We start from the raw sequence: 23732 nt of genomic DNA, 5'->3' as shown, positions 1-23732 counted from the left end.
AAGATCCCTTTCAGCTCTATTCTGATTGATTGATTGATATAGTATCTCCTGCTTGAGCATGGAGTTGGACTAGAAGACCTCTAAAATCCCTTCCAGCTCTATTCTGATTGATCTATTGAAAAGTTTGAAAATGTTTGTTGGTCTACCACAGAAAAGGATGGGTCAAACTATCCTCCAAAGCAAATTGGTAGTAGATAAGAGTGAACATAATTTAAAGGTGGGGTCTTAGGGTCGCGAAGATGACTCAAGACCGATGACATGTTTGACTCCTCCCTCCCTCCCTCCCTCAGTCTCAGCCCAGTCGTCTCCTCCATCAACCTCGCCAAATCAATTTTTTTGGAGGTGCTAAAGACCCACCCCCTTCTCAGAGTTCGTTGACCAATGGATATTTCGCCAAGGTGCGCATGTTTTCATCCTTGTTCTGCCCACGTCTTCAATTCGGTGGGAAACGCGTCGAGGCTCCAATTCCGTTGGGGGAACCTCTAGCCGCGTGTTGACCCCTTTTTCATCCCGGCGTGTCTCCGGACATCCCACCTTTCGGCCTTCTCCCACCATTAGCCACTTTGCGGATGATGGAAAATCCCCGGGGGAAGAATCCAGAACCGGAATTTTCAGAGCGGTTTGAAATGAAACGGACTTTCCTGGTCTTTTGAATGCCGGCTCCGGGCCTACACGCGCGCATTCCGACCGGATCCCTACGCTTCGCTGGCGGTTCTCCGGCCAAAGGATGAGAGGTTGGCGGGAAACAGGGACCCCTCCTCGATCAAAATGCAGAAGTTTTTCCTGCCTTCTTCCTCTCTCCTCTTCATCGTCCTCTCCACCTTGCAGGGTAAAAAACTGATCAACGGTGAGTTGTTTTGACCGGTCTAAGAATCGAATCCCGCATTGATCTCCGGGACTATTTTTAATTTCCTGTGTTATATTTTTTCCCCCTCCCTCTTTTAAACCACGTTGGATTCTTAAATTCCTTCCCCCGTCAAATGGCTGCATTAAAAATAATACAGGTGCCCTGAGTTACTTATAGTAGTAATGAAGGCAGGATAAAAGCCTTTAATCACTCAAGTCAATAAATTAAATGATCGTAAACTTCTAGCCCTGTCGTTCTTGTTTTGGCTTAGCTGGTGCTCTGACCCCAATTTGATGTGGGGAAAATAGAACACAAGAATAACATACATCATAAATAAGCACAGAATGCTCAATAAATGCGGCATAAGAGGCTAACGTAAATTGTTAACGTATCATAGATGGAGGACAGATAGTCCTTGACTTACAACCGCAACGGAGTCCAGAATTTATGCTGCTAAGCGAGACATTGGTTCAGTGAGTTTCGCTCCATTTTACCACCTTCCTCGCCGTGGTTGTTAAGCGAATCATTGCAGCTGTTAATTTAAGGGAATCTCTCTCTCTCTCTCTCTCTCTCCCTTCCTCCCTCCCTCCCTCCCTCTCCCTCTCTCCCTCTCTCTCCCTTTCCCTCCCTCTCTCTCTCTCCCTCTCTCTCCCTCTCTCTCTCCCTCCCTCCCTCTCCCTCTCTCCCTCTCTCCCTCCCTCTTCCTCTCTCTCTCTCTTCCTCTCTCCCTCCCTCTCCCTCCCTCTCTCTCCCTCTCTCTCTCTCTCAATCTCTCAATCTCTCTCAATCTCTCTCTCTCTCTCAATGAGGATATATCTGCTGGGGGGAAAACTCCGTACTGGCAACAGGAAAAGCATCTGGCCATTAAAACACTCTTCTAGCTCCATTCAGTTGCCCAGGCTCCACCCCGCAAGGGATTATGGGGTCGTTAAATGAGAATGATGAGTTGTTAAGAGGATCTGGCTGCCCCCATCCGAAGGTCGAAAAAAGGGGAATCTCGCGGGCCCGGGGGGATACTGCCACCGCTGTAACTATGTTGTCGCTTGCCAAGCGCCTGAAGTTTGATCGTGTGACCGTATGGGGGATGCCCCGACCGTCGTAAGTGTGAAAAATAATCTTAGGTCACTTTTTTTGTTGTAACTACGGTCACTAAAATGAACTGTTGTAAGTCGAGGACTTAACTGTGCAGTGGCGGTTTTTCCCCGCCCCTCTGTTGTTTCTCTTCTGCTCCTTAGATCCATATAAAGCTGAATGTGTCCGCCGGGAAATGTCATGCCACCCAAAAGCGATTTGCCAACTGGACAAAGTTTCTTCAGATTTTTATTGCCGTTGTTTGCCAGGCTACACCGGAGATGGGATCAATCTTTGCCAAGGTAAGTCCAGCTCATTTTTTTTTTCTTCCACCTGTCCCTTTAGGGTGACTTCAGCAGCTTCCAAGGGCTGAGGACTTCAACTCCCAGCATTCTCCTCAACGCCCGGTGGAATTCTGGGATATGGAGCCCACCACATCACAATTATGGTGGCGGGAAAATTCAGGGAACTTGTTCTGGGCTTGGCGGAGAAAGAAGAAGAAAAGAAAGAAAAAAGAAAGAGAGAAAGAAAAAAAATAGCATCTATTTGTACTTTAAAAAGTAGCCTGCTAGAGACTTTTTCTGAGCTTAATGGAGAGAGAAAGGAGGAAGAAAGGAAGAAAGAAAGAAGAAAGAAAGAAAGGAAAAAAGGAAGGAAAAAAGAAAGGAAAAAAGAAAGGAAAAAAGGAAGGAAAAAAGAAAGAAAGAAGAAAGAAAGAAAGAAAAAGAAAGGAAGGAAGGAAAGAAAGAAAAGTAGGAAAGAAAGAAAGAAAAAGAAAAAATGGCATCTATTTGTACTTTAAAAAGTAGCCTGCTAGAGACTTTTTCTGAGCTTAATGGAGAGAGAAAGGGGGAAGAAAGGAAGAAAGAAAGAAGAAAGAAAGAAAGGAAAAAAGGAAGGAAAAAAGAAGGAAGAAAGAAAGGAAAAAAGGAAGGAAAAAAGAAAAAAGAAAGAAAGAAGAAAGAAAGAAAAAGAAAGGAAAGAAAGGAAGGAAGGAAAGAAAGAAAAGTAGGAAAGAAAGAAAGAAAGAAAAAGAAAAAATGGCATCTATTTGTACTTTAAAAAGTAGCCTACTAGGGACTATTTCTGAGCTTAATGGAGAGAGAAAGGAGGAAGAAAGAAAGAAAGGGGAAGAAAGAAAGGAAGGAAAGAAAGAAAAGTAGAAAAGAAAGAAAAAGAAAAAAATGGCATCTATTTGTAGTTTAAAAACTTTTTTTAAGTAGCCTGCTTGGGACTATTTCTGGCCTTTGATGGAGAGAGAAAGAAAGAGATAAAGAGGAAAGCGAAAAAAGAGAGGGGAAAGAACGGAGAAAGAAAGAGAGAGAAAACTGGCATCTATTTGTACTTTTAAAAAAATTTAGACTAGACTACTTGGGACTATTTCTGGGCTTTGATGGAGAGAGAAAGAAAGAAAAAGAAAGAAAGATAAAGGAGAGAAAAAAAGAAAAGGAAAGAAAGGAGAAAGAAAGGAAAGAGAAAGAAAAAGAAAGATTGGCATCTATTTGTACTTTTTAAAAAAATTTAAACTAGGCCGCTTGGGACAATTTCTGGGCTTGATGGAGAAAGAAGAAAAAAAGAAGAAAGAAAAATTTTCGGCATCTATTTGTACTCTCTTAAAACTTTTAAAGTTGCTTGCTAGAGAACCGGGGGAAGCAAAGGATGGTATAAGGTCTCCTGCCTTAGGCAGAGGGTTGGACTGGAAGACCTCTGAGGTCCCTTTCCAGCACTAGAACTCTATGTTTCTATCGTGCCTCTTGAAAACAACTCCTTGATTACTGAATATTTTGGCAAGGTGAAGAAAAGGGATGGAGATATGTTCTGACCCCCCCTTCTTCGCTCATTCAAAGACAACAAGCAGACAGACTTAAAAGGAAATAACTTTATCAGTCCTGGCTCACGCTGGCTGCGAGCCCAAAATGAACATAAATAAAGTCTCTGGCAAGAAGATAACAGAATGCAAGAACAAAGATATCTTACGGCCAAACCTGGTATACAGAAAGAAAGCAAATCACTTCTCCAAGTGCCTCTCACAAACAAACCACGACCAATGAACAAGGAATCATGAACGAACGACAAACGTTGACTTCTGCAACCAGGTTGTGGCACCATCAGTCTTTTTATCTCCAGAAGACCACACTAATGAGCCCTAGCTGCATTGTTATTCCTGCATCCCGACTCAACTCACAGCAAACTTCTGCTGAGTCACAACAGAGATATATCCGTCGTGCTGAAAAACGGTGAGAGTTTGTTTTGCTGCTTTTATTTTTTAAAGAATCCCCAAATTCACCCCCGCTTCTCGGTTTGCAGCCCCCGCTTTCCACGTCACCGTTTCTGATGCTTCCGTTTGTGACGAGATGGGCGAGCACGTGTGTCTCCTCTACGTGAAAGAGCCACCCGTCACTCTCCACGTCTCCGTCTCGGCTTCCGCCAACCGACGTCCGCCCAGCGTGATCTGGTACAAGTTTTACACCGGACAAAGCCCGCAGTTCCACAGGTGAGGTTGCTGCGGGAAGGCCGTGGGAAACAGGTCCCTTACCTGTTTCTGTTTGCGAAGAGCTAAGAGAGGGTATCTGTTAGGTATTTCCTGTTGTGGCCCGTCGGCCGCCAGCCCCTCCGGCAGCCAAATCAGAGGAGGAGAGGTGGGAGGGTCAGCATCCAGGCAACCAAGGGGGAAGAGGGAATGGAGCTGCAGAGAGTTAGAGTTTAGAGTTTAGAGTAATTTATTTATATGCCGCCCTTTTCCCTGGGGGGACTCAGGGCGGCTTACAACTCGAAGGTGGGGGGAAACAAACAATTAACACATAAGACAATACATCATTAAAAGCACAACATTCATACTATTTGGGTGGGTTACAGTCTTTAACCCCAGGCCTGACGGGATAACCAGATTTTAAGGGCTGTGCGGAAGGTCTGGAGGGTGGTGAGGGTACGAATCTCCACGGAGAGATCGTTCCATAGGGTCGGAGCTGCCACCGAGAAGGCTCTCCTCCGCGTAGTTGCCAGTCGACATTGACCGGCAGATGGGATTCGGAGGAGGCCTAATCTATGGGATCTAATTGGTCGGGTGGAGGTAATTGGCAGTAGGCGGTCTCTCAAGTACCCAGATCCACTACCATGAAGGGCTTTGTAGGTGACAAGTAGCACCTTGAAGCGTACCCGGAGATCGACCGGTAGCCAGTGCAGCTCACGGAGGATAGGTGTTATGTGGGTGAAGCGAGGTGCACCCACAAGAGAGACAGAGAAGGAGCCTGGGCAGTCCATCAACCCTCTGATGGAGAGTCAACAGCCCCCAGGTCTGAGGTGGCTGATATAGGAACAGCTATGTTCAGTACTTGATGTGTGGATGCACAGAAGGCAGAGGAGAGGAGAGCAGTGGAAATCTATGGGCCGGTCCTTGGGACGGGAGAGCCACCGCTGCTAGTTGAAGCCTCACCCTAGCTCTGGGGATCAAAGGCAGGGGGTGGAGATGATTAGATGTGGCAGACAACTATTCATTTTCTGGCTGGCCAAACTTGTTAGCCTGTGGTGGCTCTTCCGTCCCAAGGACCGGCCCATAGATTTCCACTGCTCTCCTCTCCTCTGAGAGAGAAATTTTTTGCCCGGGCTGCCAGCGCTCCTAATAAAGGAATCGTCGTTGCTTCAACTACAGAGGGTTTGTCGTGTTCGGAGAGCTGGGTGAGAACATTTACTAGGGAATTCTCAAGGTACAGATAGTGCTCGACTTACGGCGGTTTGTTTAGTGACCGTTCGAAGTTGCGACGGCACTGAAAAAAGTGACGTGCGGCCAGTTTTCACACTTAAGATTGTTACGTGTGGCATTCCCAGGGTCATACGATCAGAATTCAGACGCTCGGCAACTGACTCATATTTATGGTGTCCTGGGATTGTGGGAATCCCCTTTTTGACCTTCTGTCGAATTGGGAGGCCAGAATCGCTTAACGACCGTGTTGCTCATTTCACAACTGCAGCGATTCCCTTAAACAGCGGAAAGGAAGGTCGTAAAACGGGACCAAAAATGTCTCACTTAGCAACGTAAATTCTGGGCCCAATTCTGGTTGTAAGTTAAGTGTCAACTTGTAAAGCATTCCTGGCCTGCTCTCGAGTTGCCATAGGCAGGAGGGGAGGGGGCAGAACTGACGGAGCAGCTCCGCCACAACCGGAAGCCCATTCCACGCCTTTCTCAAGGTTGTATCTCAGGTCAGCCAGGGAGAGGTGTGTTTTCTACAGCCGTGATTTATGACACACCCTGAGAGGAGGGGAGGCTGCGGGGGAAACGGGGTCATAGTTGAGCCGTAAATTACGTGGGGTCAGGGCTGGCTTCACTCAGTACGTGCTGACATGTTGCTCCTAATAAATGACTGGATTTCTTTTGAAACTTGGCTCGAGGCTCATGAGTTAATTAGGGCATCTGTCTGAACCCAACACTAAGGGCAACCTGTACTTTCTTTTTACAGACCGTCTTTCTTCCTTGCAGCTACCGACGGCGGTTGGGATCCGTGGGAAACAAGACTCGGAGGATAAGGGTGGGCAGCCGAGGCCGTATCCTGACCCTCCTATCGATACAAGACGACGATTTTTACCCCAACCTCTTCTGGGCGGAAGTGAGGCTCCATGCCCTGATCTCCAGAAACCTAGGAGCTGAAGCTTACGACTTAACCCCCTTCCAATTGTTAAACCCGTCGGGACTGAGATTCTATTTCGCCTTGGAGGGAGCGCCAATCGGTAAGAGCCAAGGTGGCGCAGTGGTTAAATGCAGCACTGCAGGCTACTGCTAGATCAGCAGTTCAGCGGTTCAAATCCCACCGGCTCAGGGTTGACTCAGCCTTCCATCCTTCCGAGGTGGGTAAAATGAGGACCCAGATTGTTGGGGGCAATATGCTGACTCTCTGTAAACCGCTTAGAGAGGGCTGAAAGCCCTATGAAGCGGTATATAAGTCTACTGCTATTGCTATTGCTATATGGAGTGAGGGGTGAGGAAAGCACACTCCTGCACGGTAGGCAGGGAAAACTAAATTCACAAGTGTAGAATAGGCAAAAAAAACACCTTTGTTAATTGACTGTGAATTCTGCTCCTTCACATCCAGCAAAGTCTTTCAAGGGAGGATTTACGGTCACAGACCTTATCTGTCTTGGAGAGCTGCCAGGCTGATCTCTGCAGAACTTGGCCAGGAGTCTCGGAGAGTCACGAACCAATGAAGTGAACTAATGGTCTCCTGCAAACTCCACTCCCCTTTCGCTCCTTTTTTATTTCCTCCGGGAGGGGCCATTCATCGTCCCCCCTGTGGCCTTACTCCCAAGTCGACCCCTGATACACACACACACACACACATAGAGAGAGAGAGGTGTGTGTGTGTGTGTGTGTGTGTGTGTGTGTTCCAGCATAACTCTGGAATGCCTTGAGCAATTTCAACCAAACTTGGTACACAGATGACTTACTCTCTGGAGACAAATACTGTGAGGGGTAAGACACCCCTAACGCCCCTCGGAATGTGTGTTCTGTTATGATACAGCCTGTTGTGCTTTTACATGGCTTCTACTGTACTTCCGTAAAATGACTTCTACTGTACAGTGCAGTGGAGTTGCAGCTTCACAGTACTCCACCAGGGGGCTCCCTCTGGTAAGGGGGGAAATCCAACCTTAGACATTAACGTTTGGTCCGGACATTTGCCCCCCCCCCCCATAAATAAATACCCAGACAAATGTCGGATTATCACCTAGTATAGAATATAGAATAGGATAATATATGTAAGATTTTCCTCCTTCCGTTCTCGTCTAACCAGAGTTATTTCCAAAAGGGGATGAGTCCCTTTCTTTCCCCTGACGCGTTTCCGATCAATCCAACGGGAACATTGAGAGATTTCTTTGTTGCTTCTCCTCTTTATTTATTTTTTTCATTTTGGGAAAAGAAGTTGGACCCTTTCTGGCAGGAGATACAGCCGTCCTCCGGTTGCCCGAGTCCCTTCACCTCTCGCCTTCCAGCTTCGTTCGGTGGATCAAGGAACCACGCCCACTGACCTTGTTGGACAACCAAGCCGTGGTCATCGCCGAGGACGCAGAAAAGATGGAGATCAGCGGTTTAACGTAGGCTAGCTTGCTTGCCCTCCGCCGGTAAAATAAGCGTCGGGTTGGCCCGTTAGTCCTAGGCAGAAAAAAAGAATTAAGGGGCAGGGGGAAATGACTTGCCTTCCTGAACCTGTTGTGGCCCAGCGGGAACCGTTGGAGCTGCCACCAGACTCCGACAGTGAGGGGCCCTCTGAGTCGGCTCTGGAGGATGTGGAGGACCCTGGACAGGGTTCCGACTCCGAGCAGGGCGCAGAGAGGCTGGTTGGCCACCAGGTATTTGAGCCTTGGATCAGTGGGGAGGAGACAAGGGAGAGTGATCCGGAAGCCAGCAGTGAGTTGTTCCTGGATGCACGCCATCAAAGAGCTAATAGGCGTCAGGAGCAGTTGCGCAATTACAGGAGGCAATTGCACTCAGCTGGTGGTCATTAGGCTCCTCTCCAGACTATAAAAGGGCTACTTGTGCACACGCCCCTCTTTGCAGAAGTCAACGCAGAATCGAATGTCGGAGAACTTTGTGTGAGTTTGGCAGGCTGGATTTAACCAACTTGGGTAAAATATTCCAGACTTTGACAACATAGAAAAATTGATTTTTTAATACAAAAAAAATTAGTTTAAAGCGATTGTAGTAGTTCTTTACTTAGCAATGAAGACCTACTAAGGAGAAAACAGCTCCCCCAGGACAGGAGGAGCACAGCCTTCTGTATATAAACCAGGAACAAACTCCACACTCGCTGTCACTGATGATGTTACCTAGTGTGGTAATGAAACGTTTGCAAGCAAACAACCAGAAGCAAATCCAAAATAGAAAATGAAAACCCTCATTTCCCTTTCTGTTTGGGGTAGATAAAAATAAGAGTTCTTTTTCTGCCCGTTTCAGAAAATCCTCTGCACGCCTTTTCTGTTGTTTTTCCTCTCAGGATTGGCCAATACCTGCTGTGTTTCTCCCCCACCCGCTCTCTTTCCATCCTGCAGGGAGGCCAGTTTTGGTTACGTCCGAGCTCTGGTTTACGATTTCCACTCGGAGGTTCCTGGACGTGTTTTGATGGCCGAGAGACTCTTCTTAATAAAGAAAGGTAGTGGATATTTTTCTCTGCGTGTTTAAGTTCATGGACAAGGTCCTTATTTAGAATGGAATGGAATGGAATAGAATAGAATAGAATAGAAATTAGAATGGAATGAAATAGAATAGATTAGAATAGAAATTGAAATGGAATGGAATAGAGAATAGAATAGAATATAGAATAGACTAGAAATTAGAATAGACTAGAAATTAGAATAGAATGAAATATAGAATAGAATATAGAATAGAAAGAAGAGTAGAGTAGAATAGAATATAGAATGGAATGGAATGGAAAATAGAATAGAATATAGAATAGAATAAAAATTGGAATGGAATAGAATAGAATAGAATAGAATAGAATAGAATAGAGAATACGGAATGGAATGGAATATAGAATAGAGTAGAATAGAAATTAGAATTGAATTGAAATTAGAATAGAATGTAATATAAAATAGAATATAGAATAGAAAGTAGAGTAGAGTAGAATATAATATAGAATTGAATGGAATGGAAAATAGAATAGAATATAGAATAGAATAGAATAGAATAGAATAGAATAGAATATAGAATAGAAATTAGAATAGGCTAGAAATAAGGAAAGGGTAATTCAAACCTGGTTTCAGTATGGACAGCTACAAGCCAGATGGAAAAAAGACCAGAAAATTGGTATTATGCAAAATGAGGATAATTTAGTAAAACAAATTAGGGACCAGAGTCAAATGCATATAAAAAGGTTATATAATATATTGATAGAAACAGATTCCGAAACAGAATAGGCTAGAAATTAGAATTGAATTGAAATTAGAATAGAATGAAATATAGAATAGAATATAGAATAGAAAGTAGAATAGAATAGAATAGAGAATGGAATGGAATGGAATGGAAAATAGAATAGACTAGAATATAAAATAGAATAGAATTAGAGAATATAGAGAATAGAACAGAACAAAACAGAACAGAAATAATTAGAATTAGAAGGGAATAGAGTAGAATAGAATAGAAATTAGAATAGAATATAGAATAGAATGGAATATAGAAATAGAATAGAATATAGAATAGAACAGTGTTTCTCAACCTTGGCAACTTGAAGATGTCCGGACTTCAACTCTCAGAATTCCCCAGCCAGCGAATGCTGGCTGGGGAATTCTGGGAGTTGAAGTCCGGACATCTTCAAGTTGCCAAGGTTGAGAAACACTGGAATAGAATATAGAATATAGAATAGAATGTAGAATGGAATATTGAATAAAATGTAGAATAGAAATTAGAATAGAATAGAACAGAAGTAGGAATAGAATAGAATAGATAACAAGAGTTGGAAGGGACCTTGGAGGTCATCTAGTCCAACCCCCCGCTTAGGCAGGATACCCTACCCCACTCCAGCCAAATGGTCCTCCCATCTCTTCTGAAAAACTTCCAGTGTGAATCTTGGTTTAATTTGACCGTGCAATTTTGATTTGAGGCTCCCCTGAGACAAAGAAGAAACGGCCCACGTTGCTTCTATTTCAGACGTCAGCAAAACCTGCGAGGGACGCTCAGAAGACAGGAGTTGCCGTTGCAACCCGGGGTTCGAAGGAAGGGGTGTGCATTGTGTCGGTAACTTTTGAGCTTCGTCTCTCTTGGTGGTTGTGTGTTTGTGCGTGCGTGCGTGGGTCTAGGTGTTAGGCGCTTGCGAGAATGGAAATCTGCAACGGTTCCCGAAGTAGGTTTTGTAACCGAAAAGGAGAATTTAAAATGACAGGGAATCCATGACAGGGTTGAGCTGAGTGGATCCCCTAGCAATTTTTTTTTTTTTAATCCATCAGTCAGAGAGCCTGTGGATTCTCCAGCAAAGGGATCCCAGATGGGTAATCTCTCGGATCGAAAGCAGCAGAACGATAGGCAAAGCAGGGAGAGGGGCTGAGTTATATGGAGAATGCTTGTACTTTGGTTATTTATCCTTATTATTATTATCGTTCTTTAAAAAGATGAAATCACGGCCATTGGTCCAGTGACTGGGATTTCACCTTTTAAAGATACTTTTTGGCCTGGATGGTGGATATCTTCGTTTATCCCTTCTTCTTTGCTTTTCAAGAGGATAATACGTTCAGAATACTAGCCATACTCAAGATCACATTCAAAGTATTCAAGTTTAGTTCTTGCGATCATAATGCAGCCGGATTTATTTTTTTGTAAAGAGTGTAATTTTTCTTCTCTCTCTCTCTCTCGCCTTTCTTCCTTCCTTCTTCCACCTTCCCCTTTTTTACCTTCCCTTCCCTTTTCTCCTTCGTTTCTCCTTTTCTCCCATCCTTCTTTGTCCCTTCTCCTCCTCTTCTTCCACTATTCCTTCTCCTCCTCCTCTCCCATTCCTTTTCCCTTTCTTCCTTTTCCTGTTCTTCCTTTTCTCCTCCTCCTTCTCCTCCTTCCCTTTCTTCTTTCTCCCTTTTCCCATTCCTCCTTTTCTCCTCTTCCTCCTCCTCCTCTTCCTCCTCTCCTTCTTATCCTCCTCCTCCTCTTCTATTCCTCCTCCTCTCCTCCTCCCCTTCCACTATTCCTTCTCCTTCTCTCTCATCTCTTTCTTCTTTCTCCCTTTTCCCATTCCTCCTTTTCTCTTCCTCCTTCTCCTCCTCCTCTCCTCCTCCTTTTCCACTCTTCCTCCTCCTCTCCCATTCCTTTTCTCTTTCTTCCTTTTCCTGTTCCTCCTTTCCTCCCTGTCCTTCTCCTCCTCCTCTCCTCCTCCTCTTCCACTCTTCCTTCTCCTCCTCTCCCATTCCTTTTCTCCTCCTTTTCCCGTTCCTCCTTTCCTCCTCCTCCTCCTTCTCCTCCTCTTCTCCTCCTCCTCTCCTCTTCCTCTTCCACTATTCCTCTTCCTCTCCCATTCCTTTTCCCTTTCTTCTTTCTCCCTTTTCCCATTCCTCCTCCTCCTCTCCCATTCCTTTTCCCTTTCTTCTTTCTCCCTTTTCCTGTTCCTCCTTTTCTCCTCCTCCTTCTTCTCCTTCTCCTCTTCCTCCTCCTCCTCCTCCTCTTCTCCTCCTCCTCTCCCATTCCTTTTCCCTTTCTTCTTTCTCCTTTTTCCCATTCCTCCTCCTCTTCTCCTCGTCCTCTCCTCCTTCCCTTTCTTCTTTCTCCCTTTTCCTGTTCCTCCTTTTCTCTTCCTCCTCCTCTTCTTCTCCTCCCCCTCCTCCCTTCCTCCTCTCCTCCTCCTCCCTTTCCCCCCTCCAATAGACATCAATGAGTGTGAGAGGGAAACAACCCAGAGCTGCCTGGCTGAGGCCACCTGCACCAACACCTACGGCTCGTATTTCTGCCGCTGCCCCCGGGGCTCAGAAGGAGACGGCCTACTCCGCTGCACAGGTAGGGAGAGATTTTTCTTCCCACGAGGGGTCAGTGAGTTTGTGTAAGTCTTAGGGCGACCTGCATGTGATTGTGGGTTCCATTTTAATGTTGGATTTTCCCCCTTACCAGAGGGAGCCCCCTTGTGGAGTGCTGTGAAGCCGTTTCCACGGCAACTCCACTGCGCTGCACAGTAGAAGCCATTTACAGCAGTACAGTAGAATCCGTTTAAAGGCACAACAGGCTGCATCTTAACAGAACACACCCTCGGAGAGGTGCTAGGGGTGTCTTACCCCCCACAGTATTTGTTTCCAGAAAGTGAGACATCTGTGTACCAAGTTTGGCTGAAATTGCTCCAGGCGTTCCAGAGTTATGCTGGTACACGCACACGCAGACACACACAGAGTCATTTAGATAGATAGATAGATAGATAGATAGATAGATAGATGGATGGATGGATGGATGGATGGATGGATAGATAGATAGATAGATAGATAGATAGATAGATAGATAGATAGATAGATAGATAGATAGATAGATAGATTTTTCTGTGTTCTCAGACATCGACGAATGTACGAGAGGCACCCACAACTGCAACCGAGACGCGCTGTGTTTGAACACCCTGGGCTCCTACGTTTGCGCCTGCCAGAGCGGCTTCGTGGGTGACGGCTCACGCTGTATAGGTAAAGCCCCCACCCCCACTCCGGTGTAAATGTCTCTAGGGTGGGGAAAATTTGCACTGGAACGAACCCAAAAGCTCTGAGCATGTTCAGCTAGTCCTCAACTTACAACAGTTCATGGAGAGAGAGACCGTTCAAAGTTACGACGGCACTAAAAAAAAGTGAGTCATCATTGTTTTTCACACTTAACAATCATTGCAGCATTCCCCAGAGTCACGTGATCAAAATTCAGAGGCTTGGCAACTGGCATGTACTTATGACAGTTGCGGTGGACAGTGGTCACGCAATCCCCTGTAGCGACTTTTGACGAGCCAGAAATCCGGATTCACTTAACAACCACGTGGCTCATATAACAGCTGCAGGGATTCGCTGAACAACTGGGCAAGAAAGGCCGTAAAACAGGCTGCCAAACTCGCTTAGCAGATGTCTCACTCAGCCACAGAAATTTGGGCTCTCCCTTGTGGTCGTAAGTCGAGGATCATCCGTACAAAATACGACCGCCAGGGAGCGCCCAAAATTTGTGACAAATCAGTGAAGCGGGTTTCGCCCCCGTTTTACGACTTTCCTTGCCCCATTGGTTTCAGCGAATCCCTGCTAAGTTAAATTCGTCACGCGGTTGTTAAGTGAATCCGGCATATCCCCTCCCCCCTTGACTTTGCTTGTCGTGAAAGGGGAGTGGAATACTGCAGCCGTCGTAAACGTGAACCCATTTCCAAGTCTCCGGATGTAAAATCCCCGGACCGTGCTTGAAACGGTCGTAAGGGTGAAACCAAATGGTCCTAAACTAGGGGTTTTTTTCCAGTGCTGTTGTAACTTGGAATGGTCGCTGTTCTGCCCCCCCCTCGTCCCACACCAAAATACTCCGAGTCAAAGATACTTTACGGAATTTATTAACAGACAGCAATAGCAATAGCAATATAGCAATAGCAGTAGACTTATATACCGCTTCATAGGCCTTTCAGGCCTCTCTAAGCGGTTTACAGAGAGTCAGCATATTGCCCCCAACAATCCGGGTCCTCATTTTACCCACCTCGGAAGGATGGAAGGCTGAGTCAACCCTGAGCCGGTGAGATTTGAACTGCTGAACTGCTGATCTAGCGGTAGCCTGCAGTGCTGCATTTTAACCACTGCGCCACCTTGGCTCTACAGACAGACAGGTCCTTGGCAGCAAACCGGCACAGATAAGCCTTGGCAGCAATCCCGCCTGCCAGGCTCACAATACTGTTTGTTTATGTTTATGTTTATTTAATTTGTATGCCGCCCCACTCCCGAGGCGGCTAACAACCAAAGGAAGGGGGGGGATACAAATAGGACAGAAGACAGACAGAGTAAAAACAACAACAGTCATAACGATTCAAGTGGGGCTGGAAATTCATCAGCCCCAGGCCTGCCGGAACCACCAGGTCTTCATGGCTTTGCGGAAAGCCTGGAGGGGTGGTGAGGGTCTGGATCTCCACGGGGAGATCGTTCCAGAGGGCCGGAGCAGCCACAGAGAAGGCCCTCCCCCGAGGATTTGCCAGTCGGCATTGGCTGGCGGATGGAATTCGGAGGAGGCCTAATCTGATCGGTCGTAGGGAGGTAATTGGCAGGAGGCGGTTCTCCAACATTCGTTAATGCGTTGACTTCTGTAAGAGGGGCGTGTGCACAAGCAGTCTCTTTTATAGTCTGGAGAGAAGCCTAATGACCACCAGCTGAGTGCAATTACCTCCTGTAACTGCGTAACTGTTCCTTATGCCTATTAGCTCTCCGTTGTCAGGGCATCCAGGACCAACTCCCTTGTCTCCTCCCCACTGCTCCAATGCATGACATCAGGATCACACTCCCTTGTCTCCTCCCCACTGGTCCAAGGCTCAGGCGCCTCCTGGTGGCCAACCAGCCTCTTTGCGCCCTGCTTGGAGTCGGAACCCTGTCCAGGGTCCTCCACATCCTCCAGAGCCGACTCAGAGGGCCCCTCGCTGTCGGAGTCTGGTGGCAGCTCCAACGGCTCCTGCTGGGCCACAACACTCGCTAAGCAAACGGTCGTACCGCGAGCGCTACCTCTGGGGTTTCTTTTTCCCTCTTCCCGCCTAGCCAAGAGCACCTGGTCTCCGTGGTCACCGTGGTCTCCTTGCTCCGTCTCTTGCGGCCTCCAAAACCAGTTGCGCATCCGCGAATGCACCCACGAGGAGAGCGGGATGCGTTGCTTGGGCTCTTCGGCTGAACTCAGGGGCTGCCCCAACCTGCGGCCTTGTCCCAGTAAGTCCATTTCCTTTGCCGTCCAGACGATCATTGTTAAAACGTCAACATTTTAAGTATCGTTCTGCTGACGGGCCTCGCTTTTCGGCGAAGAATCGTGTGGCGTTGCAGGCCGTCCTCGACTTAACGACCGTAATAGGGCTTGGGGTTTCTCTTCTTGAGTGGGGTGACGTCATAAATCGTGTCGTCATGGCATGACCGGACCTGATTTGGCGACCATTTTGCGGCGGCCGTAAAGCGAATGGCTGCGATCATTTGAGGGTGTTCGGGTGGTCGTTAGGCAAATCGCAGGTTACTAAGCGAAACCAGTGTTGCCCGATTTGAAGAGGAGATTGCAAACAGCTAGCATGGGAAGGAGACGCACATCTCTCCTTCGTTTAACCACAGTGATGTGGAGGGTGGCTTATGGCTGGTTTTCACTTCTCGCCCTGCCGTATTTAGGCAGGGGGTCCTCAACTTACGACCGTTCGTTTAACGGCCGTTTGAAGTTACGACAGCCCTGAAAAAAGTGGCTAAGGACCATGTTTTACACCAAGGTTAAAAAAAAAGGTATTTACAATCGTTGCAAAATCCTCGTCTTTGCGCGATCAACATTCAGACGCTTGGCCACTGATTCGTATTTATGACGGTCTCAGCTTCCCGGGGTGTGTACGTGTATCGCCCGGTCCCCTTTTTGTGACCTTCTGACCGGCCAAGTCAAGGGGAAAGCCAGATTTGCCGAACAACCGGGTGACTGATTTAACAAACGCGGTGATTCGCTTAACGACAGTAGCAAGAAAGGTCGTAAAACAGGACAAAACTCACTGCACAACATAAAAGTTGGGCGCCGTTGTGGTCGTAAGTCGAGGGCTGCCTGCCTGTTCTGTTTCAATTGGTCCCGGATCCCCCAATCAGTATTGCTTCTGTTTCTGTCTACCCTTGTCTCAGTGGACGGCGCCTGGTCCGTGTGGTCCCCTTGGTCGGTGTGCCCGGAGACGTGTTCGGGGATCAAGAAACGGGTCCGGCTATGTGACAGTCCTCCCCCTTCCAGAGGAGGCCTCTCTTGCAAAGGGGAGAAGGAGCAACTTGGATTATGCCCCTCGAGCCACTGTGCCGGTATTTAATGAGGACTAGCAACTGGTTCATCCTTTCAGAGATATTTCCTGAGTAGATCCCTCGGTCCCTTCAACAGGGAAGGAGCTTCTAATCCTCATCTCTTTTCAATGACCCCATAATCCCTTGCATCGGGGTGGAGTCTGGGCAATTGAATGGAGCTGCAGTATTTACTGGCCGTCTGCCCTTCCCGTCACCAGAGCAGGGTTTTTTTGTTTGGCAGATATATTCTCCTCGTGCCCAGAGAGAGAAATATCCGCCTTTACCTAGGATCGAACTCACAGCCTCCTGATTGTGAGGCGACAGCTCCACTTCTAGACGCTCCCCCCTATCCTCCCCCCACCCCGGGATTGTGGGATTCACAACTCCCCATCGTCCCACACTGGGAAGGGTCCGAAAATTGACATCTGAAATTGGCCGTTTTTCCAAGCCGTGTCTGGGGAGATTAAACTAAAGTTTGTTCTTTGCCGCAGTGGACGGAGCGTGGTCTCCGTGGGCCTCGTGGACGCCCTGCCCGGTCTCCTGTGGATTAGGAGTGGTACGGCGGTCACGGCGGTGCAACAGCCCTTCCCCGAAACACAGAGGAAGGAACTGCAGCGGTCACGGCTACGAAGAAGGCAGCTGCGGGTTTCCGGTGAGGGACCCCCCTACGAGTAGCACTAAGACCCCCGTTCTTGAACCAAGCAGGCCGAGAAGGAGAACTCCGTTTGGTCTCCTTTCTCTCTGAGCGTGGAAAGGGAGCGGGGTCACATTTATTATGGTTGCGGTTGCCATTAATATGATTTTATTCATGGGACATGAAACTCAGCCAACTGAACATTCAAATGTGCATCACAAATACTATCGAATGGGGTTAATGGTTGATAGGGGTTGCTGCCAGCATCCTAGGTCTCAACCAAGGACCTTCTTAAAATCATCATCATCTCCTCCTTCTCCTCCTCCTCTTCCCCCCTTCTTCTCTTTCTCCTCCTGTTCCACTATTCCTTCTTATCTTCCCCTCCTCCTCATTCTCCTCCTCCTATTATTATTATTGTTGTTGTTGTTGTTGTTATTTCTTTTATTCATGAAAGATGAAACTCAGCCAACTGAACGTTCAAAAATGCATCACAAATACCAGTGACTGGTGCTAATGGTTGATACTGTTTGCTGCCAGCGTCCTGGGTATCAACCAAGGACCTTCTTAAAATAATCATCATCATCTCCTTCTCCTCCTCCTCCTCCTCCTCCTCCTCCTCCTCCTCCTCCTCCTCCTCCTCCTCCTCCACTATTCCATCTCCTCCTTATCTTCCCCCCTTCTTCTTCTCCTTCCTCTCCTCCTCCTCCTCCTCCTCTTCCACTATTCCTTCTCCTTCTTCTCCACCACCTCCTCCTCCCTCCTCCTCCTCCTCCTCCTCCTCCTCCTCCTCCTCCTCCTCCTCCTCCTCCTCTTCTTCTTCTTCTTCTTCTTCTTCTTCTTCTTCTTCTTCTCCTCCTTCTCCTCCTCCTCCTCCTCCTCCTCTTATTATCTTTTTTTATTCATTAAGCATGAAACTCAGCCAACTGAACATTCAAAAATACATCACAAATACCAGTGAATGGTATTAATGGTTGATACTGGTGGCTGCCGGCGTCCTAGGTATCAACCAAGGACCTTCTTAAAATAATAATCTTCTTCTTCTCCTCCACTACCACCACCACCTCCTCCTCCTCCCCCTCCTCCTCCACTATTCCTTCTCCTTATCTTCCCCCTTCTTCTTCTCCTTCTCCTCCTTCTCCTCCTCCTCCTGTTCCACTATTCCTTCTCCTTCTTATCTTCCCACCTTCTTCTTCTCCTTATCTTCCCCCCTTCTTCTTCTCCTTCTCCTACACCTCCTGTTCCACTATTCCTTCTCCTTCTTATCTTCCTCTCCTCCTCCTTCTCCCCCTCCTCCCTCTTCTTCTCCTCCTCTCCTTCTCCTATTGTTATTATTATTATTTCTTTTATTCATGAAACATGAAACTCAGCCAACTGAACATTCAAAAATGCATTACAAATACCAGTGACTGGTGCTAATGGTTGATACTCTGATGGCTGCCGGCGTCTTAGGTATCAATCAAGGACCTTCTTAAAATATAAGATGTTCCGAGTAGCGCAGTTTTTCTGCAGTTCCGCTGGTGTTATGGCAGGAAGCTGCAATTTGTGGGTGTATCTTGTAAAATTCTTGGACTGGTGCCAAGCGCCTTGATGACAATGGGTATCACTGTCATCATCATCATCATCATCATTATTATTATTAATGGTTAATCTTTGGTGAGATTCACAGCCTTTGGGGCTGGTTGGTAGCTCAACAGCTCGAGTCCTAACCAAGGACCTAGGAACTGTTAAGGTAACGTCGGAGGATATAAGCTGTTCCAAGTAGGGTGGTTTTTAGTAGAATCAGAATGTTCAAGTCTGATAAATTTAAAATTTCCAAATAGCGAGGTAGCCCTTTGGGTATTGCTCCAAGGGCTCCGATTACAATCGGGACAACACACGATTTCTTTTTCCACAGTCGCTCAACTTCAATTTGCAAGTCCCGGTACTTTGTGATTTTTTTTTCTTGCTGTTTATCTTCAATCCGTGCATCTCCAGGTATTGCAATGTCAATGAACCATACTTTTTTTTTCAACTATTGTTACGTCAGGTGTGTTGTGGGCCAAGTGCCTGTCAGTCTGGATTCTGAAGTCCCACAAGATCTTGACTTTCTCAATCTCTAAAACCTTCTCAACCTGATGTTCCCAGTGGTTTTTGCTGTACTCAAATCCAAACATTTGGCACAATTTCCAGGGAATGATCTTAGCAACGCGGTCATGGCGTTGTAGGTAGTCAGTTTGTGAAATTTTGCTGCACCCACTGATCAAGTGGTCGACCGTCTCGTCTTTCTCATTACAGAGGCAACATTTGCTGTTGGTGGTAACATGTTGAATTTTTGCCTTCATGCAGTTTGTGGCTAAGACTTGTTGTTGTTGTTATAGTCTTTTATTCATTAAACATGAAATCCAGTCAACTGAACGTTTAAAAAAATATCACAAGTATCTTCTTAAAACCTTTTATTGTTGTTGTGATGTTATACGATGGTGGTGATGAGGATGGTGATTCTTGCAGGAGGCCCTCTGCCGATTCCTAGCCAAGCCTTCTGACTCCATCGTACCTGGGAAACTGATTCAATAACAATACCAGACTCCCAAAAGTGAGTATTTGCCGACCCATCCGGAAAACCCCAAAAATAATGTCTGAACCCTTGCAGGAATCCCAAGTGGCCTGGAAGGAACCACCTGGAAAGATTCTCAAGGCATCCAAATAAAGGATAGGTTTGCAACAAACTCGGGCGCAAATAATATTTTGAAAGACCCTTCTTTTTTTAAAAAATTAAATTTGTTAATAATCGGCTCCCGGCAAGAGAGGGGCATTGCGCGAGATATCATGAGTAGCTGATGCGATTTTTGCCAAGGTTCAGGTGACGGCGCTTTGGAACGACGAGAGGTATATCCAGCAGGATGGGACTCGTAGTCGTCAGGGAAACCATCAGAGGCTGAGAAAAGGATGATGGAAAGTACCTGCTCCCCCCCCCAAAAAAACTAGGAGCAGCAAAAGCTTAATTGATGAAGACTCTGATTAAAATACGATGGCTGTTGGACCAACGCCTCCTTCCTTTTTGGTGAGTGGCTGTTTTTTTTTTTTTTAATAATAATTTGCCTGCCTTGGTTTTTGAGTTTGAACCTTTTCCAAGGGAAAAGTCATTCAATTCTCCTGCATGTAGAAAGCTAGCATTTCAGGATGTACTTTACCACCTTGATATCTTTTTTTTATTTTTTTTAAAGTATGTCTGGATGAAGTAATTCTTCAAAACGCTCCTAGGCTCGGTTGATTTAAAAGTTTTCTTTTAAAAAAATAATAATAATGAAATAAATGTTTCTCAGAGTTTTGTTTCTGGATCACCTTACCTCCATTTTGGATTCTCTGGGTTGTTTTGACTACATCGACCATCGTCCAGTTCCCAGCAGCCATTCTGGCAGGGAATGATGGGCTGTGGTTGGAAACAGTGTTTCTCAACCTTAGCTGCTTTAAGATGCAGGGAGTTCAACTGCTTAAGGATTCTGGGAGTCGAAGTCCAGACATACTGGCTGGGGAATTCTGGGAATTGAAGTCCAGACATACTGGCTGGGGAATTCTGGGAATTGAAGTCCAAATATAGGGACTGGGGAATTCTGGGAATTGAAATCCAGACATACTGGCTGGGGAATTCTGGGGGTTGAAGTCCAGACATACTGGCTAAGGAATTCTGGGAATTGAAGTCCAAATATAGTAACTGGGGAATTCTGGGAATTGAAGTCCAGATATAGTGACTGGGGAATTCTGGGAATTGAAGTCCAGACATACTAGCTGAGGAATTCTGGGAATTGAAGTCCAAATATAGTGACTGGGGAATTCTGGGAATTGAAGTCCAGATATAGTGACTGGGGAATTCTGGGAATTGAAGTCCAGATATAGTGACTGGGGAATTCTGGGAATTGAAATCCAGACATATTGGCTGGGGAATTCTGGGGGTTGAAGTTCAAATATAGTGACTGGGGAATTCTGGGAATTGAAGTCCAGATATAGTGACTGGGGAATTCTGGGAATTGAAATCCAGACATACTGGCTGAGGAATTCTGGGAATTGAAGTCCAAATATAGGCACTGGGGAATTCTGGGAATTGAAATCCAGACATACTGGCTGGGGAATTCTGGGGTTGAAGTCCAGATATAGTGACGGGGGAATTCTGGGAATTGAAATCCAGACATACTGGCTGGGGAATTCTGGGGGTTGAAGTCCAGATATAGTGACTGGGGAATTCTGGGGGTTGAAGTCCAGACATACTGGCTGGGGAATTCTGGGAATCGAAGTCCAAATATAGTGACTGGGAAATTCTGGGATTTGAAATCCAGACATACTGGCTGGGGAATTCCAGGAGAACCCATTTTAAAAAGTTGCTAAGACGGAGAAATACTGCTTTGAAACACTTGGAACAATTAGCGTTAGTGTTAAATATTTTGGCTGCAGACAGTCAGAAATATTTGCTCAGGGATGAGGAAAACAAGATGCATTTATACAAAAGGGATTTTTTTTTATCCTCCCCATAGAGGGAAAACAACATTCGAAATACATTTATTATATTACTGAAAGAAGAAGAAAAAAATTACAAAAATAAGAATTATTATTATTTTTTTGTTCCTCAAAAAAATCATTACAGCAAAACAAACATGTTTGACCATTCAGGGGGAAAAAAAACAACAACTGAAGTCCTCTCTGATTCTCGGGGTCCCAGTGAGATCTTCTAAACCAGGGGCATCCAAACTTGGGAACTTTAAAACTTGTGGACTTCAACTCCCAGAATTCCCCTGGCTGGGGAATTCTGGGAGTTGAAGTCCACAAGTCTTAAAGTTCCCATGTTCGGCCGCCCCTGCTCTAAACCGAAGCCAGCATTATTGTCTGAATGATCATCCAGAAAGAGGCGGATATATTTGCTACGTCCTGAGCCCTCCAAAAGCCATGAATTCCAAACAACTTTAAACTCTTCGCTGTGTTATTTTATAGTACAGGAAGTCCTCGAGATACGACCACAATGGAAGCAGAGGGGGGGGGGAGAGGGATTGCTGCCGGTTCGTCCCGGATCAAGCGAACCGGTAGGAGCACCAGCGGGAGGCTCCGCCCACCCATACGCTTCAGCACATGCGCAGAAGCATCGCGCGTGCCCAGAACCGATAGTAACAACATTGGCAACCCACCCCCTGAATGGAAGCCAACATTTTTCTGTTGCTAAGTGAGACAGTTGTTTCAATGGAATTTCGCCTCATTTCCTTGCCACGGTCGTTAAGTGAACCTGGCCCCCTTATCGACTTTTTGACGCTGTGACCGTCATAAACATGAGTTGGTTGCCGAGTGCCGGAATTTTGGATCGCGCGTGAACCCCGGGGACGCTACGATGGTCGTAAGTGCGAGAAATGGCTCTTAAGTTCCTTTTTTTCCACGGCCGTCGTAACTTTTTTTCTTTTTTGTGGGAGAAAATATCAGTCTGGCGCAAATGTGAGCTTTTTGGGCACTTAAGGCCACGGTTTTGAGAAGTTGTGGGGATAATAAATCAGTTTTTTGAAGGATATAACGCTGCGCTATGCTAAACCAGAGGTTCCTAGGCGGAAAGATAATTCTCCACCTCTCCTACTTTCTTCTACGCGGCCTCAAGCAAATTTAAAAAACAAGCAAACCCAGAATCAACCATAGTTCCCCTTCAAGCAAACAAGCCAGCTTTCATGGCTTCTCCCTGGGCTATTTTTTGTATTTTAAATTTTGCTGCTAATCTTGGCTTACCTAAAAGTCTTCGCTAGTTAATACTGTGGCCAGGTGGGGGGGAAAAGGCATTTTTCTTACTCCCGCGACATAAGAGAATGAAAAGGGTTTTCTTTTTTTCCTTTTTTTAAAAAAAAAAAGTAAAGTGCTTTTAATTGGATTTCTACTTGGCTGGCGTGATTCGATCTCGGGATCCGGGCTCGCAAAGCACAGTTCGGGGGATGCTTCTCCCAATTGAGTGGGAGAATTAGTTAGACAATGAGGAAGTCCTACGGGTAAGAGAGATGGGGAATTTGAAATCACCTGGAAATGTGTTTGTTTGCGAAACAGCCAGCTGTTTCAACACACACACACACAAACACACACACACAAACCCCACAACAACAACAACAAGACCAATTCTGCAAGCAAATAAGCCAAGCTGTTGTTCGGCTGAGATGCGTTGCGTTAAAAAATGTAAAAGGAACAACTTTTAAAAAATCAATTCAATCCTGGAAAATCTAGAATTTTTTTCCTGCCAGAAGCAACTTGGAGCACGGTTAAATTTGGACTTTGAAGCATCTTAACTTAAAAGTTTAAGTTTAAAAAGTTTAAGTTTAAAAACAACTTAAAAGTTGAAGGAAAGAAAAATTGGTGGGGGTCACAGGACCAACTTCCAAAATTAACCCAACCTTTAAAAAAAAAAAATTTACGATCCATTGAATTTACTCTCAGGACTGGCAAAAGTGGGGTTTTATTTTTACACTTTCTTACTCTAAAGATTTTAAACAGGGAAGGCAATTTTTTCTTCTTCTTCTTTTTAATCTTAGCTATTCCCCCCCACCTCCCTAAAATGTGTGTATACCGTTTCCCCCCCCCCAAAAAATAAGACCGATTCTTATATTATTATTTTGCTTCAAAAGATGCATCGTGGTTTATTGTCTGGTTAGGTCATATTTTGGGAGAAATATTGTACTTCCCTGTTTCCCCGAAAATAAGGCCTCCTCGGATAATGAGCCCAATCGGGCTGTTGAGTGCATGCGCTAAAATAAGCCTCCCCCCCAAAAAAAA

General features: G+C 45.9%; 1 protein-coding gene across 3 annotated transcripts; it reads left to right on the top strand.

Moving 5' to 3' along the window:
* The first annotated feature begins 224 nt into the window (after window positions 1-224).
* On the top strand, window positions 225-22755 carry LOC148042599 (uncharacterized). Of its 3 annotated transcripts, XR_015695169.1 has the most exons (15): window positions 225-847; window positions 2083-2220; window positions 4226-4412; window positions 6393-6640; window positions 7825-7999; window positions 8954-9054; window positions 10548-10634; window positions 12243-12371; window positions 12911-13033; window positions 15101-15265; window positions 16193-16360; window positions 16831-16991; window positions 19461-19545; window positions 19813-20013; window positions 21933-22755. XR_015695169.1 is itself a non-coding variant. In XM_087702482.1 (13 exons), the coding sequence occupies exons 1-13, from the start codon at window positions 769-771 to the stop codon at window positions 19524-19526; spliced, it is 1812 nt and encodes a 603-aa protein (XP_087558608.1). In that variant the 5' UTR covers window positions 225-768; the 3' UTR covers window positions 19527-19800. The 3 variants fall into 3 exon arrangements, 2 of the variants coding, with proteins under 2 accessions (XP_087558608.1, XP_087558607.1); XM_087702482.1 differs by lacking the exons at window positions 19813-20013; window positions 21933-22755 and having other exon boundaries at window positions 10548-10619; window positions 19461-19800; XM_087702481.1 differs by lacking the exons at window positions 19813-20013; window positions 21933-22755 and having other exon boundaries at window positions 19461-19800.
* Window positions 22756-23732: the final 977 nt, after the last annotated feature.

This window comes from Thamnophis sirtalis, unplaced genomic scaffold (assembly GCF_051295495.1).
Source record: "Thamnophis sirtalis isolate CommonGarterSnake01/CBP01778 unplaced genomic scaffold, rThaSir2_p1.2 scaffold_15, whole genome shotgun sequence".
NCBI lineage: Eukaryota > Metazoa > Chordata > Lepidosauria > Squamata > Natricidae > Thamnophis > Thamnophis sirtalis.
The sequence above is the reverse complement of the archived record's forward strand: the minus strand, read 5'-3'. Positions and strand labels throughout refer to the sequence as shown.

Excerpts from the sequence above, each read along its gene's own strand:
- LOC148042599 (XM_087702481.1), top strand. The coding sequence starts at position 769 with ATGCAGAAGTTTTTCCTGCCTTCTTCCTCTCTCCTCTTCATCGTCCTC. Across the intron at positions 2,221-4,225 it reads TGGGATCAATCTTTGCCAAG|CCCCCGCTTTCCACGTCACC; the intron begins GTAAGTCCAGCT and ends CTCGGTTTGCAG. Across the intron at positions 10,635-12,242 it reads AAGGGGTGTGCATTGTGTCG|ACATCAATGAGTGTGAGAGG; the intron begins GTAACTTTTGAG and ends CCCCTCCAATAG.